General features: G+C 44.6%; 1 protein-coding gene across 12 annotated transcripts in view; it reads left to right on the top strand.

Moving 5' to 3' along the window:
* Positions 1-17,872, top strand: part of LOC139381237 (neurexin-1a-like) — a 749,117-nt gene that overhangs the window by 469,337 nt on the left and 261,908 nt on the right. For all 12 annotated transcript variants that reach the window (XM_071124703.1, XM_071124702.1, XM_071124701.1 and 9 more), the window contains one exon: positions 16,219-16,400. In XM_071124703.1, the coding sequence (XP_070980804.1) occupies positions 16,219-16,400 (182 nt within the window). The remainder of the gene's footprint in view (positions 1-16,218; positions 16,401-17,872) is intronic.

Genomic DNA, 17,872 nt, shown 5'->3' with positions numbered 1-17,872 from the left:
CTGGAAGGAGAGTTTACAGTCTAACCAGACACCTAGGTATTTGTAGATGTCCACATATTCAAGTCATAACCGTCCAGAGTAGTGATGCTCGTCGGGCAGACGGGTGAGGGCAGCAATCAGTTGAAGAGCATGCATTTCGTTTTACTAGCATTTAAAAGCAGTTGGAGGCCACGGAAGGGGTGTTGTATGGCATTGAAGCTCGTTTGGAGGTCTGTTAACACAGTGTCCAAAGAACAAGTTACTGCAGGGGGTGCTGAGCTGTTGGCTGGGGTAGGGGTAGCCAGATGGAAAGCATGCCAGCCATAGAAAAATGCTTATTGAAATGATTGATTATCATAGATTTATTGGTGGTGACAGTGTTTCCTAGCCTCAGTGCAGTGGGCAGCTGGAAGGAGGTTCTCTTATTCTCCATGGTCTTCACAGTGTCCCAAAACTTTTTGGAATTAGTGCTACAGGATGCACATTTCTGTTTGAAATTTATATTTCCTAACTGACTGAGTATATTGCTTCCTTGCTTCCCTGAAAAGTTGTATATCGCGGGGGCTATTCGATGCTAATGCAGTACGCCACAGAGTATTCAAGTCTGGAGTGAACCAAGGGCTATATCTGTTCTTAGTTCTACATTTTTTGAACGGGACATGCTTATTTTAGATGGCAAGGAAAGCACTTTTATATAGCAACTAGGCATCAATACAAAAATACTTCCTGACTTCCGGCGCCGACAGAGATGGCCGCCTCGCTTCGCGTTCCTAGGAAACTATGCAGTTTTTTGTTTTTTTACGTGTTATTTCTTACATTAGTACCCCAGGTCATCTTAGGTTTCATTACATACAGTCGAGAAGAACTACTGAATATAAGATCAGCATCAACTCACCATCAGTACGACCAAGAATATGTTTTTCCCGACGCGGATCCTGTGTTCTGCCTTACAAACAGGACAACGGAGTGGATCCTATGCAGCGACCCAAAAAAACGACTCCGAAAGAGAGGGAAACGAGGCGGTCTACTGGTCAGACTCCGGAGACGGGCACAGCGCGCACCACTCCCTAGCATTCTTCTTGCCAATGTCCAGTCTCTTGACAACAAGGTTGATGAAATCCGAGCAAGGGTAGCATTCCAGAGGGACATCAGAGACTGTAACGTTCTTTGCTTCACGGAAACGTGGCTTACTGGAGAGACGCAATCCGAAGCGGTGCAGCCAACAGGTTTCTCCACGCATCGCGCAGACAGGAAAAAACATCTTTCTGGTAAAAAGAGGGGCGGGGGCGTATGCCTTATGACTAACGTGACATGGTGCGATGAAAGAAACATACAGGAACTCAAATCCTTCTGTTCACCTGATTTAGAATTCCTCACAATCAAATGTAGACCGCATTATCTACCAAGAGAATTCTCTTCGATTATAATCACAGCCGTATATATCCCCCCCCAAGCAGACACATCGATGGCTCTGAACGAACTTTATTTAACTCTCTGCAAACTGGAAACAATTTATCCGGAGGCTGCATTCATTGTAGCTGGGGATTTTAACAAGGCTAATCTGAAAACAAGACTCCCCAAATTTTATCAGCATATCGATTGCGCAACCAGGGGAGGAAAGACCTTGGACCATTGTTACTCTAACTTCCGCGACGCATATAAGGCCCTGCCCCGCCCCCCTTTCGGAAAAGCTGACCACGACTCCATTTTGTTGATCCCTGCCTACAGACAGAAACTAAAACAAGAGGCTCCCACGCTGAGGTCTGTCCAACGCTGGTCCGACCAAGCTGACTCCACACTCCAAGACTGCTTCCATCACGTGGACTGGGAGATGTTTCGTATTGCGTCAGATAACAACATTGACGAATACGCTGATTCGGTGTGCGAGTTCATTAGAACGTGCGTTGAAGATGTCGTTCCCATAGCAACGATTAAAACATTCCCTAACCAGAAACCGTGGATTGATGGCAGCATTCGTGTGAAACTGAAAGCGCGAACCACTGCTTTTAATCAGGGCAAGGTGTCTGGTAACATGACCGAATACAAACAGTGCAGCTATTCCCTCCGCAAGGCTATCAAACAAGCTAAGCGCCAGTACAGAGACAAAGTAGAATCTCAATTCAACGGCTCAGACACAAGAGGCATGTGGCAGGGTCTACAGTCAATCACGGACTACAGGAAGAAACCCAGCCCAGTCACGGACCAGGATGTCTTGCTCCCAGGCAGACTAAATAACTTTTTTGCCCGCTTTGAGGACAATACAGTGCCACTGACACGGGCTGCAACGAAAACATGCGGTCTCTCCTTCACTGCAGCCGAGGTGAGTAAGACATTTAAACGTGTTAACCCTCGCAAGGCTGCAGGCCCAGATGGCATCCCCAGCCGCGCCCTCAGAGCATGCGCAGACCAGCTGGCCGGTGTGTTTACGGACATATTCAATCAATCCCTATACCAGTCTGCTGTTCCCACATGCTTCAAGAGGGCCACCATTGTTCCTGTTCCCAAGAAAGCTAAGGTAACTGAGCTAAATGACTACCGCCCCGTAGCACTCACATCCGTCATCATGAAGTGCTTTGAGAGACTAGTCAAGGACCATATCACCTCCACCCTACCTGACACCCTAGACCCACTCCAATTTGCTTACCGCCCAAATAGGTCCACAGACGATGCAATCTCAACCACACTGCACACTGCCCTAACCCATCTGGACAAGAGGAATACCTATGTGAGAATGCTGTTCATCGACTACAGCTCGGCATTCAACACCATAGTACCCTCCAAGCTCGTCATCAAGCTCGAGACCCTGGGTCTCGACCCCGCCCTGTGCAACTGGGTACTGGACTTCCTGACGGGCCGCCCCCAGGTGGTGAGGGTAGGCAACAACATCTCCTCCCCGCTGATCCTCAACACTGGGGCCCCACAAGGTTGCGTTCTGAGCCCTCTCCTGTACTCCCTGTTCACCCACGACTGCGTGGCCACGCACGCCTCCAACTCAATCATCAAGTTTGCGGACGACACAACAGTGGTAGGCTTGATTACCAACAACGATGAGACGGCCTACAGGGAGGAGGTGAGGGCCCTCGGAGTGTGGTGTCAGGAAAACAACCTCACACTCAACGTCAACAAAACTAAGGAGATGATTGTGGACTTCAGGAAACAGCAGAGGGAACACCCCCCTATCCACATCGATGGAACAGTAGTGGAGAGGGTAGCAAGTTTTAAGTTCCTCGGCATACACATCACAGACAAACTGAATTGGTCCACTCACACAGACAGCATCGTGAAGAAGGCGCAGCAGCGCCTCTTCAACCTCAGGAGGCTGAAGAAATTCGGCTTGTCACCAAAAGCACTCACAAACTTCTACAGATGCACAATCGAGAGCATCCTGGCGGGCTGTATCACCGCCTGGTATGGCAACTGCACCGCCCTCAACCGTAAGGCTCTCCAGAGGGTAGTGAGGTCTGCACAACGCATCACCGGGGGCAAACTACCTGCCCTCCAGGACACCTACACCACCCGATGTCACAGGAAGGCCATAAAGATCATCAAGGACATCAACCACCCGAGCCACTGCCTGTTCACCCCGCTATCATCCAGAAGGCGAGGTCAGTACAGGTGCATCAAAGCTGGGACCGAGAGACTGAAAAACAGCTTCTATCTCAAGGCCATCAGACTGTTAAACAGCCACCACTAACACTGAGTGGCTGCTGCCAACACACTGACACTGACTCAACTCCAGCCACTTTAATAATGGGAATTGATGGGAAATGATGTAAATATATCACTAGCCGCTTTAAACAATGCTACCCTATATAAATGTTACTTACCCTACATTATTCATCTCATACGCATACGTATATACTGTACTCTATATCATCGACGGTATCCTTATGTAATACATGTATCACTAGCCACTTTATACTATACTATGCCACTTTGTTTACATACTCATCTCATTTGTACATACTGTACCCGATACCATCTACTGTATCTTGCCTATGCTGCTCTGTACCATCACTCATTCATATATCCTTATGTACATATTCTTTATCCCCTTACACTGTGTACAAGACAGTAGTTTTGGAATTGTTAGTTAGATTACTTGTTATTACTGCATTGTCGGAACTAGAAGCACAAGCATTTCGCTACACTCGCATTAACATCTGCTAACCATGTGTATGTGACAAATAAAATTTGATTTGATTTGATTTGATTTGATCTACTGACGAGATGAGGTCAATATCCTTCCAGGATATCCGGGCCAGGTTGATTAGAAAGGCCTGCTTGCTGAAGTGTTTTAGGGAGCTTTTGACAGTGATGTGGGGTGGTAGTTTGACCGCGGACCCATCACGCACACAGGCAATAAAGCAGTGATTGCTGAGATCCTGGTTAGTCAGGATGATATCTAAGAGGGTGCCTATGGTTATGGATTTAGGGTTGTACCTGGTAGGTTCCTTCATAATTTGTGTGAGATTGAGGGCATCTAGCTTAGATTGTAGGACAGCCTGGGTGTTAAGCATATCCCAGTTTAGGTAATCTAACAGTACGAACTCTGAAGATAGATGTGGGCAATCAATTTGTGTATGGTGTCCAGGGCACAGCTGCGGGGTAAAAGCGGTCTATAACATGTGGCAACGGTGAGAGACTTGTTTCTGGAAAGGTGGATTTTTAAAAGTAGAAGCTCGAATTGTTTGGGAACAGACCTGTCTAGTATGACAGAACTCTGTAGGCTATCTCTGCAGTAGATTGCAACTCCCCCTTTTGGCAGTTCTGTCTTGTCGGAAGATGTGTTAGTTAGGGGTGAACATTTCAGGATTTTTGGAGGCCTTCCTAATCCATGATTCAGTCACAACTAGGACGTCAAGAATGGCGTAGTGTGCTGTAGCAGTGAATTAAACAAACATAGGGAGGAGGATTATAATGTTAACATGCCATGAAACCAAGGCTTTTACTGTTACAGAAGTCAACAAATGAGAGTGCCTTGGGAATGGGAGTGGAGATAGGCACTGCAGGGCCTGGGTTAACCTCTGCATCACCAGAGGAATGTATGAAGAGTAGGAGAAGGGTCCGGCTAAAGGCAAAAAGACCTGGTCGTCTAGTGCTTTCGGAACAGCGAGTATAAGGAGCATATTTCTGGGCGCGGAAGAATAGATTCAGGGCATAATGTACAGATAAGGATATGGTAGGATGTGAGTACAGTGGAGGTAAACCTAGGCATTGAGTGATGATTAAATAGGTTTTGTCTAGAGAGGTTTTGTAGAGAGGCACCAGTTAAGCCAGGTGAGGTCACCTTATGTATGGGGGGTTGGAACAAAATGGCTACCTAAGGCATATTGGGCAGGGCTGGGGGCTCTATAGTGAAATAAGACAATTTTCACTAACCAAAAAAGCAATAGACATGGCATATTGATAGTAGCGAGAGGCATGTGTAGCCGAGTGATCATAGGGTTCAATGACTAGCAATAAATGAGTCAGGGAGCCAATTTAATTGTCACTACTACACTAGGCGAGCTGGAGACACGGCGATTCAGACAGCTAGCGGGCATGGGCTAGTAGATGGGCCTCCTGTGACGTCGCAACGGAAGAGTCTGTTGAAACCATGTCGGAAGGTTACGTCGGCAGACCAGTCGTGATGGATTGGTGGGCCTCCGTGCCGGCAGTAAAGTAAAGAGGTATTTTAGCCCAATAATTGGCTGGTGGACCTCTTTGGCTAGCCGGGAGATGTGCCTTGCTCGAGGCTAGCTTCAGGTGCTTAGATAGCACTCAGATAGCAGCTAACACTCAGATAGCAGCTAGCTAGCTGCAATGATCCGGTGTAGAGGTTCAGAGCTTGAGGTAGGAATCCGGAGATGTGGTAGGGAAAAAGCAGTCCGATATGCTCTGGGTTGGTATCGGGCTGTGCAGACTGGCAGGATTTGACTGGGTTGAGGCTGGCTGATGTCCAAGTTAATGGTGAGGACCGCTAGCAGTGTCTAACTGACTACTAGCTAGTTAGCTAGCTAGCTCCTGATAGGATTTCCGGTTCTAAAGTATAAAAATTGCAGAGCCGTACCACATTGGCTGAGGCGAGTTGCAGTGTATTTTCAGTCCTTAGATGGAAAGTGAGATTAAAATGTATACGAAATATATATGAAGAGAACGATATATACTTGGGACAGGACGGGATAAGACAGACACACGTCCGACTGCTTCGCCATCTTGGATACATCTGTAAATATAGCTTGAAGATGCTTGAAAGTAGACCCCCTACCATCACCCTTAGTTGAAACAGGGTGATTACTTCAGTAACTACATGCATCAGAACTGATCGTTAGTTAGCTAGTTGCAGTGTTTTTGCCAGGCCTCACTCTGACAGTTTTTGGATCCATTTCCCCATCTCCATATGTTGCCTCACAAAAGAAGGCATTTTAGCATAGTAACTTAATGAAATTAAATGTACATGAAGTATTTTTTCTAACAGCATTTGGTTGCCAAATGCTCACAGAATAGCACATTTTAAAGCACCAACTATAATAAACTAAATAAATACACAAACTAAATATATATATATATATATATATATATACAACTAACATGATAAAGAAGACAAAAAAAATAAATGAAAATGACCCCTCATGAAAAGTCTTCCTCATGGCCGTGAATCTCCCAGGGCGTTGATCTGCTATAGCCTCTGCGCTAGACACCAATAAGAGGAACACTGTCCATCAATAGTCTTAATGATTTCCCGGGAAGCTGAAATGATAATCCAATAGAGGTTATTTGGTTTCTTTTTAATTGTAGTCCTTCAGGAGTGACTCAAACAAGATAATGGATAAATATCATTACACTTACACTACATTACCAAAAGTATGTGGACACCTGCTCGTTGAACAACCACAAGCATTAAGGTCAGGCACTGATGTTGGGAGATAAGGCCTGGCTCGCAGTCGGCATTCCAATTAATCTCAAAGGTGTTCGATGGGGTTGAGGTCATTGATTTTGCCAAACCATTTCTGTATTGACCATGCTTTGTGCACTGGGGCATTGCCATACTGAAACAGGAAAGGACCTTCCCCAAACTGTTGCCACAATGTTGGAAGCACAGAATCGTCAAGAATGTCATTGTATTCTGTAGTGTCAATATTTCCCTTCACTGGAACTAAGGGGCCTGGGCCATGAAAAACAGCCCCAGACCATTATTCCTCTTCCACCAAACTTTACAGTTGCCACTATGTATTAGGGTAGGTAGCGTTCTAATGGTGATCTTAGGCTTGTGTGCGGCTGCTCGGCCATGGAAACCCATTTCATGAAGCTCCCGACAAACGGTTATTGTGCTCACGTTTCTCCCAGAGGCAGGTTGGAACTCGGTAGTTTTGCAAACAAGGATAGATGTTTTTTACGCTCTACACGCTTCAGCACTTGGCAGTCCCGTTCTGTGAGCTTGTGTGGCCTACCACTTCACGGCTGAGCCATTGTTGCTCCTAGACATTTCCCTAATTTCACTAATTTGAAAGGGTGTCCTCATACTTTTGTATAATCGTGTATTTTGATTCCTGAATTTTTGATTGAGGAACGTATTGCTTTTAGCGCCTAAGGTTCTCAACATGGTTTCAGTTGGAATCATTATTCAATAATACCTAAATACCTAAAGGCCAACTTAATCTAAGATATGATTGGAAGTCCTAAGACATAATATTGCGGTTCAGGCCTCTTTGCAATCTTCACATTGGGGAGAATCATCTGACTCCTCCTAACTTGTTTTAACTCACTATATAGTAACAGAAATCACACCCACAACACTGAATCAACATTGAGTTCAGATTAATGTTTGGGGGTCAACCAACAACGAATAAACACCAAAAATGTACGAATGATTTATGAATGATCCTTGGGGTTTTTCATGTTAAAATCAAATTCAAGATCAAATTGATATCCATAAATAGGATGGCTAACGAAGTTACCCATTCCTGAAATAACTAGTGATTTATTCTATTCCCATCTGTCTCCATGCTAGCTCCACATGCACGCACACGCACGCACACACACACACAAATGGACACACAGAAACACATGGACACACACAACCACACATAGACACAGACACACATTCAACTGTGGACGTGTTTAACTATACTAGAAATAGCATTTGACCTTGTGGGGACCAACAAAACGTCCCCAGCGTGTCAACTTTTAGTTTGTTTACTATTCTTGTGGGGACTTATTGTCCTGCCAAATATAGTTAAACACAACCTCACTATGACTTACACACACACACACACACACACACACACACACACACACACACACACACACACACACACACACACACACACACACACACATACACACACACACAAAATATGCCACATACCCACACACCATATCTCTTTCCCCTGCCCATGCAATCTCATCCCCTCTAAATTATGAAGCATATTTAATATGTTAATGTCCCGGCTTCTTCAGAGCCTCATGCTTCATTAAGTCGGCAGCAGAAATAGACTTAGGCAATGAAATTAAACCCCATTAGGCCTCAAACACAAGGGGGGCTGTTTAGGGTCGCGCTGCATCACTGCAGCTCTGGGTCTGGCTGTCTGGCTGTCTGGCTGTCTGGCTGTCTGGCTGTCTGGCTGTGTGTGTGTGTGTGTGTGTGTGTGTGTGTGTGGGGGGGGGGGGGGGGTGAGAGCGAGAGAGGGAAAGGGAGAGGGATATGGAGAGAGATAGACAACTAGCAAATAAAAGAGACAACAACAGGCCAATATTACCTGGATAACTGTATCCAGTGTTAAAATAGATCCATGTTGCATAGGAGTTGCAGAGGAGTAACATAGGAGTTGCATAGGAGTAACATAGGAGTAACATAGGAGTAACATAGGAGTAACATAGGCACGTGTCAGACGATTTGATGTCCAGGCACTACAGGGTAGGTGTGCATTATATCTGATGTTTGTGTTTCTTGGTCTGTGTCTCGGTCTGTGTCTGTGTGTCTGCCAGTGTGTCTGTCTATGTGCGTGTATGCGTATGCATGCATGCGTGTGTTTGTTTCTCTGTTTTTGAGTGTGTGTGTGTGTGTGTGTGTGTGTGTGTGTGATTTTGGGAGCAGTAGTGTGTGTGTGTGTGTGTGTGTGTGTGTGTGTGTGTGTGTGTGTGTGTGTGTGTGTGTGTGTGTGTGTGTGTGATTTTGGGAGCAGTAGTGTGTGTGTGTGTGTGTGTGTGTGTGTGTGTGTGTGTGTGTGATTTTGGGAGCAGTAGTGTGTGTGTGTGTGTGTGTGTGTGTGTGTGTGTGTGTGTGTGTGTGTGTGTGTGTGATTTTGGGAGCAGTAGTGTGTGTGTGTGTGTGTGTGTGTGTGTGTGTGTGTGTGTGTGTGTGTGTGTGTGTGTGTGTGTGTGTGTGATTTGGGGAGCAGTAGTGTGTGGGTGTGTGTGCGTGCGTGTGTGTGTGTGTGTGTGTGTGTGTGTGTGTGTGTGTGTGTGTGTGTGTGTGTGTGTGTGTGATTTTGGGAGCAGTAGTGTGTGTGTGTGTGTGTGTGTGTGTGTGTGTGTGTGTGTGTGTGATTTTGGGAGCAGTAGTGTGTGTGTGTGTGTGTGTGTGTGTGTGTGTGTGTGTGTGTGTGTGTGTGTGTGTGTGTGTGTGTGTGTGTGTGTGTGTGATTTGGGGAGCAGTAGTGTGTGGGTGTGTGTGCGTGCGTGTGTGTGTGTGTGTGTGTGTGTGTGTGTGTGTGTGTGTGTGTGTGTGTGTGTGTGTGTGTGTGTGTGTGTGATTTGGGGAGCAGTAGTGTGTGGGTGTGCATTAGCCCTGCCCCCTCATGTATCTCCTTGCTTTAATCCTCCTCCATTCCCCCAAGGACTTTCTGCTGTAGTCTTACATGCTGTTCTGGCTCTCAGCTCATCTTAGCTACATGTCAACAAGCTTCTTAACAACCCTCTGCCGAGGGAGTGGTTGGCCGAATGAATTAAAAAAGAAGTCAGTAGGACGGTGTGCATCTCAGATGGCACCCTAATCCCCTACATAGTTCACTGCTTTTGACATGAGCCCTCACAGGTGACCATTTGGGATAAACATGAGGTAACACTTTACTGAAAACTCGGCCAGTTATAAAACACTACAAATCAAATCAAATCAAATCAAATTTTATTTGTCACATACACATGGTTAGCAGATGTTAATGCGAGTGTAGCGAAATGCTTGTGCTTCTAGTTCCGACAATGCAGTAATAACAAGTAATCTAACTAACAATTCCAAAACTACTGTCTTGTACACAGTGTAAGGGGATAAAGAATATTTACATAAGGATATATGAATGAGTGATGGTACAGAGCAGCATAGGCAAGATACAGTAGATGGTATCGAGTACAGTATGTACAAATGAGATGAGTATGTAAACAAAGTGGCATAGTTTAAAGTGGCTAGTGATACATGTATTACATAAGGTGAACACTGAATGCTGTGAAAGGCTTGTGTGTGTGTGTGTCCTACAACAGTGAATGCTGCGAAAGGTCTGTTTGTGTGTGTCCTACAACACTGAATGCTGTGAAAGGCTTGTGTGTGTGTCCTACAACACTGAATGCTGTGAAAGGTCTGTGTGTGTGTGTCCTACAACACTGACATGCTGTGAAAGGCATGTGTGTGTGTCCTACAACAATGACATGCTGTGAAAGGCTTGTGTGTGTGTGTGTGTCCTACAACACTGACATGCTGTGAAAGGCTTGTGTGTGTTCGTCCTACAACACTGACATGCTGTGAAAGGCTTGTGTGTGTGTCCTACAACACTGACATGCGTTGAAAGCCTTGTGTGTGTGTGTGTGTCCTACAACACTGATGTGCTGGGAAAGGGTTGCGTGTGTGTGTGTCCTACAACACTGACATGCTGTGAAAGGCATGTGTGTGTGTGTGTGTCCTACAACACTGATGTGCTGGGAAAGGGTTGCGTGTGTGTGTGTCCTACAACACTGATGTGCTGGGAAAGGGTTGTGTGTGTGTGTGTGTGTCCTACAGCACTAATGTGCTGGGAAAGGGTTGTGTGTGTTTGTCCTACAACACTGACATGCTGTGAAAGGCTTGTGTGTGTCTGTCCTACAACACTGATGTGCTGGGAAAGGGTTGTGTGTGTGTGTCCTACAACACTGACATGCTGTGAAAGGCTTGTGTGTGTCTGTCCTACAACACTGATGTGCTGGGAAAGGCTTGTGTGTGTGTGTCCTACAGCACTGATGTGCTGGGAAATGCTTGTGTGTGTGTGTCCTACAGCACTGATGTGCTGGGAAAGGCTTGTGTGTGTCCTAAAACACTGATGTGCTGGGAAAGGCTTGTGTGTGTCCTAAAACACTGATGTGCTGGGAAAGGCTTGTGTGTGTCCTAAAACACTGATGTGCTGTGAAAGGCATGTGTGTGTCCTAAAACACTGATGTGCTGTGAAAGGCATGTGTGTGTCCTAAAACACTGATGTGCTGTGAAAGGCTTGTGTGTGTGTGTCCAACAAAACTGACATGCTGTGAAAGGCATGTGTGTGTGTGTGTGTCCTACAACACTGATATGCTGTGAAAGGCATGTGTGTGTGTGTGTCCTACAACACCAACATGCTGTGAAAGGCATGTGTGTGTGTCCTACAACACTGACATGCTGTGAAAGGCATGTGTGTGTGTGTGTCCTATAGCACTGATGTGCTGGGAAAGGGTTGTGTGTGTGTCCTACAACACTGACATGCTGTGAAAGGCTTGTGTGTGTCTGTCCTACAACACTGATGTGCTGGGAAAGGGTTGTGTGTGTGTGCGTCCTACAACACTGATGTGCTGGGAAATGCTTGTGTGTGTGTGTGTCCTACAACACTGATGTGCTGGGAAAGGCTTGTGTTTGTGTGTGTCCTACAACACTGATGTGCTGGGAAAGGGTTGTGTGTGTGTGTGTGTCCTACAACACTGATGTGCTGTGAAAGGGTTGTGTGTGTGTGTGTCCTACAACACTGATGTGCTGGGAAAGGGTTGTGTGTGTGTGTGTCCTACAGCAGTGACATGGAGTGAATGGGCATAACTAGATTAGACTGGGTCTGTCTGGGTGAGTTGTTTGGTGGCTGGGTCGGGCTGGGTGAGTTGTTTGGTGGCTGGGTCGGGGATATGGAGTGAGTTGTTTTGTGGCTGGGTCGGGATATGGAGTGAATTGTGTGGTGGCTGGGTCGGGATATGGAGTGAGTTGTTTGGTGGCTGGGTCGGGATATGGAGTGAGTTGTTTGGTTGCCAGTTCGGGGATATGGAGTGAGTTGTTTGGTGGCTTGGTCGGGATATGGAGTGAGTTGTTTGGTGGCTTGGTTCGGGATATGGAGTGAGTTGTGTGGTGGCTGGGTCGGGATATGGAGTGAGTTGTTTGGTGGCTGGGTCGGGGATATGGAGTGAGTTGTTTGGTGGCTGGGTCGGGGATATGGAGTGAGTTGTTTGGGGGCTGGGTCGGGGATATTGAGTGAGTTGTTTGGGGGCTGGGTCTTGATATGGAGTGAGTTGTTTTGTGGCTGGGTCGGGGATATGGAGTGCGTTGTTTTGTGGCTGGGTCGGGGATATGGAGCAGGCTGCTTGGTTGCCGGTTCGGTGATATGGAGCGAGTTGTTTGGTGGCTGGGTTGGGGACAAAAGTGTCATGCTCATAGGGGGCACAGGGGCATGTGCCCCCTCAGATTTGGCCTGTAATTATTGTGTTACATCATACAGTCATTCAACTTGATTACCCTATTTAACTTAATCAACTGTTAAAAGTGAACAAATTGCACAAGACATGAAGCATATATATATTCGTATTTAACTAGGAAAGTCAGTTTAGAACAAATTCTTATTTTCAATGATGGCCTAGGAACAACAGATTTTTACCTTGTCAGCTCGGGGATTCAATCTTGCAACCTTTCAGTTACCAGTCCAACAACTAGGCTACCTGCCTCTAACCACTAGGATACCTGCCTCTAACCACTAGGCTACCTGCCTCTAACCACTAGGCTACCTGCCTCTAACCACTACGCTACCTGCCTCTAACCACTAGGCTACCTGCCTCTAACCACTAGGCCACCTGCCTCTAACCACTAGGCTACCTGCCTCTAACCACTGCGCTACCTGCCTCTAACCACTAGGCTACCTGCCTCTAACCACTAGGCTACCTGCTTCTAACCACTAGGCTACCTGCCTCTAACCACTACGCTACCTGCCTCTAACCACTAGGCTACCTGCCTCTAACCACTAGGCTATCAGCCGCCCATGTACTTCAGCGCAGTATTCTTCCATTGTACCGTTAATGAATGACATCACTTTTTTTGTTAACGGATTATCCAGGATATTGACTAGAATGAAGAGAACATGATAGAGGATGAGCAGGAGAAATAGATAGTGTTTTAATTTATTTTACCTTTATTTAACTAGGCAAGTCAGTTAATAACATTTTTTTTTATTATCAAGGATGGCCTAGGAACAGTGGGTTAACTGCCTTGTTCGGGTAGAAGGACAGATTTTCACCTTGACAGCTCGGGGATTCGATCTTGCAATTTTTGGCTACTAGTCCAATGCTCTAACCACTATATGTATATTTGTCCACTCATCCTGTGATGGATAGATACAGTCCAGAGGGAGAGGGGGGGGGGGGGTGGATATACAGAGCCTTCAGAAAGATTTCACATCTCATGACTTATTCCACATTTTGTTGTGTTACAGGCTGAATTTAAAATGGATTAAATCGATATTGCTTTTGCACCCATCTATACTCAATATCCCATAATGACAAAGTTAAAACATGTTTTTGAAAATGTTAGCACATTTACTGAAAAAAAACAATCACAGAAGTTCCAAAGGAATAAAGACATTTCAAAGGTCAGATTATGTCTACATACAGGGTTTTAATGATGTGCAAAAAGTTAAATTACAAAAGGGAAAATAAATAAACATAAATATGGGTTGTTTTTACAATGGTGTTTGTTTTTCATTGGTTGCCTTTTTCTTGTGGCAACAGGTCACAAATCATTTCACCCAGTAGATATTAGAGTTTATCAAAATTGGATTTGAAAAAAATAAAATAAAATTGTGTTTTTTAATTCTGTGTGGGTCTGTGTAATCTGAGGAAAATATGTGTCTCTAATATGGTCATACATTTGGCAGGAGGTTAGGAAGTGCAGCTCAGTTTCCACATCATTTTGTGAGCAGTGTGCACATAGCCTGTCTTCTCTTGAGAGCCAGGTCTGCTACGGCGGCCTTTCTCAATAGCAAGGCTATGCTCACTGAGTCTGTACATAGTCAAAGCTTTCTTTAATTTTGGTTCAGTCACAGTGGTCAGGTATTCTGTCTGTTTAGGGCCAAATAGCATTCCAGTTTACTCTGTTTTTTAAATTTATTTTATTGTCTTCTTGTTTTCTCATGATTTGATTGGGTCTAATTTCTCTGTAGGTGATGGCTTTGTTATGGAAGGTTTGGGAATCGCTTCCTTTTAGGTGGTTGTAGAATGTAATGGCTGTTTATCGATTCTGGTCATTAGTGGGTATCGGCCTAATGCTGCATGTGTTTGGTCATGTGTGTTGTAAAACAGAAGAGTGGGAGGTTGCAATGTTTGACTGATAATGTAAAATAGTATAGAACTTGGTGTTGAGAGAGACCAATAATTCACATAATGGGACAAACACCAAATTGAGACTGCATGTAGAATTTTGCAAAAATATCCTCTGTGTACAACTTAAAACACCAAACAATGCATGCAGAGACTCAATTTGGTCTTTGTTCCATTTTGTGAATACTTGGTCTCTTGGTCCCTCCCACTCCTTTGATTAACCACACACATGAACAAACACACCCCCCCCCCCCCCCCCACACACACACACACACAAACCTCACACCTAAAGAACATTTTGATTGACAAAGAACTCATGTCAGTTGTTTTTTTTTGCCTAATTAATTAATGTATTGAGGGGCAGCAGGGGGGTGGCAGGTAGCCTGGTGGTTAGAGCGTTGGACTAGCATCCGCAAGTTTGCTAGATCAAATCCCCAAGGTGACAAGGTATTAATCTGTTGTTCTGCCCCTGAACAAGGCAGTTAACCCACTGTTCCTAACCCACTGCTGTCATTGTAAATAAGAATTTGTTCTTAACTGACTTGCCTAGTTAAATAAAGGTAAATATACATATATATATATATATATATATATATATATTCTAAAGATAATATGACAATAATATATATGAAGGTGTATGTGTGCTGGAATATATTATATCAAGTTTACTTTCACTGAAAGAAATAGACACTGATTTGACAAACAGCTCAGCGAGTAAAAGAACCCCAATGCAACGACCATCATTGTAAAATCTGATTATTAGTAGGCCTTCAATCTCTCCTCAATTCTGCTATTTGGGAATAAACTGCTTTGTTCATTAGTAGAAAAGGCTTTTTCCTACTACCCATCAATTTTAATAGGTCACTAGTGTCTACTGCTAGCCTCTCTCTTCCCAGTGAGTTAACTTTTTACCACAGCCTTTCAAACGAGGAACCGGGTGGTACACTTATTCTAGAGCACACGTCTCAAACACATTCCACGGAGGGCCGAGTGTCTGCGGGTGAGTTGTTGGCGGAGTGTCTGGCGGAGACATACAGTACCTGTGTGTTTCCTTGCTCTGTGCCCTGCTTGTTTATGTTTTCCCCCAGAAGCTCCAAAGGCAGTGGTGTGTAATAACGAGGTATTCAGAAGCTCCAAAGGCAGTGGTGTGTAATAACGAGGCATTCAGAAGCTCCAAATGCAGTGGTATGTAATAACGAGGCATTCAGAAGCTCCAAATGCAGTAGTGTGTAATAACGAGGCATTCAGAAGCTCCAAATGCAGTGGTGTGTAATAACGAGGCATTCAGAAGCTCCAAAGGCAGTGGTGTGTAATAATGAGGCATTCACAAGCTCCAAAGGCAGTGGTGTGTAATAACGAGGCATACTTACACAGACAGGAAACTGCTTCACTGGAAGAAAATGACTCCCGTTTTATCTGTGTTAAAGTCAGTGTGTGTTTTCATGAAGGTCAAGTTGCAGTTTGAAATCCTTGGCATTACTATAGTTTGGGTGTTTGTGTTTCGTAAATATGATGACTTACAAGTATTCCTTTACAGAAAGTATTCCGAAGTACAGAGTACATCCGATGAATTTTCTCATCCAACTACTTTCTTTCTGATAAGTGACAATATTATCCTGACTTTAAACTTTACAGAGATAGTGATAGTCCATTTCAACCTATTAACAACCTAACCCTCATCTTTCTCTCCTTTCTCTCCAGCTGGAACTACTTATATATTTGGCCGTGACGGTGGACTAATCACGTATACATGGCCTCCCAATGACAGGCCCAGCACGCGGGCGGACAGGCTGGCCATAGGTTTCAGCACACAGCTAGAGGATGCTGTTCTGGTGAGGGTGGACAGCTCATCTGGCCTTGGAGACTACCTGAAGCTACACATTGTAAGTCTCTACTACTCTACTCAGCCTCTACTGTTGTCCTACTGATACTCTACTCTACTCTACTCTTGTCCTACTGATACTCTATTCTACTCTACTCAGCCTCTACTGTTGTCCTCCTGATACTCTACTCTATTCTACTCTACTCAGCCTCTACTCTAATTCACTAGTTTATGTATATCCTAATACACACCCGCAAATATGCTACATGATGATGCAGGTGATGATGATGCTGGTGATGATGATGCTGGTGATGATGAGGATGATGCGGATGCTGGTGATGATGATGATGATGATATCATAACGATAAGGAAAGTTCTACAACGAACTAGCATAATCATGACCTTATAACAGTAATGGATAGTTTAATGATAATGGGGAGGTTGATTCATAGAAGCATCGGTGTGGCTTCAAACTAGTAGTCGCCGGGAACCATTTTTGGCATTTGGCAGGCATCAAATGCGTGCAGTTCTAGTATTAACAAGATGCTACTTCCTGCTTCCCTCTGGTTCGGTTCTGGTCTGTGTATTGTAGTGTCTCATGTGAGCCTTAAGCCCGGAGAGCCAAGTCAGAGCCTGGAAGACGGAGCTGTTTTTTTGTGTTTTGTTTTTTGTTCATACTGCTCTGACTTGCCCTGTAATTCTACTGCCTTCTGCCTCCCTGACCCTTCTCCAACACCAGCCAACCAACCACCCTCTCTCTCTCTCTCTCGCTCTCTCTCTGTCGATTCAATTTGAAGGGTTTTATTGGCATGGGAAACATATGTTTTGAAGTGAAATAGATAATACCGTTTTTTCCAACTGCTTACACAATTCCCAAAACTGCACACACAAAATGCAAAATGCCTCACATCTCCTTCAAAATGTAACACTGCATTCAAAATGCCAGAAACACATGTCAGAATGAAGCATTTGCATCAAATGGCCAACACTGCTTTCATAATAGTACATTTTTGGATATACCATGTAAACACTGTTGTTCTAAATCTTAAGCTCTTTGGTCTTTCATAGGCTTATATCTACATTTCAATACAATGTTCTACAGTGAAAGTAATCGGCTGGGAGGGGTAACAAGTACACTGTAAACACCAATGCAATGTAGAAACAGAAAATAATTATTTTATATTTATATATTTATATTTATTTCTCAATAGCAAGGCTATGCTCACTGAGTCTGTACATAGTCAAAGCTTTCTTTAAGTTCTGGTCAGTCACAGTGGTCAGTTATTCTGCCACTGTGTACTCTCTGTTTAGGGCCAAATAGCATTCTAGTTTGCTCAGTTTTTTTGGTAATTATTTCCAATGTGTCAAGTAATCATTTTTTTGTTTTTACAAGATTAGGTTCGGTCTAATTGTGTTGCTATCCTGGGGCCCTGTTTGTGTTTGTGAACAGAGCCCCAGGACCAGCTTGATAAGAGGACTCTTCTCCTGGTTCATCTCTCTGTAGGTGATGACTTTGTTATGGAAGGTTTGGGA

Source organism: Oncorhynchus clarkii, chromosome 23 (genome assembly GCF_045791955.1).
Source record: "Oncorhynchus clarkii lewisi isolate Uvic-CL-2024 chromosome 23, UVic_Ocla_1.0, whole genome shotgun sequence".
NCBI classification, from domain to species: domain Eukaryota; kingdom Metazoa; phylum Chordata; class Actinopteri; order Salmoniformes; family Salmonidae; genus Oncorhynchus; species Oncorhynchus clarkii.
Note: the sequence above shows the minus strand (reverse complement) of the source record. Positions and strands in the feature narration are given on the sequence as shown.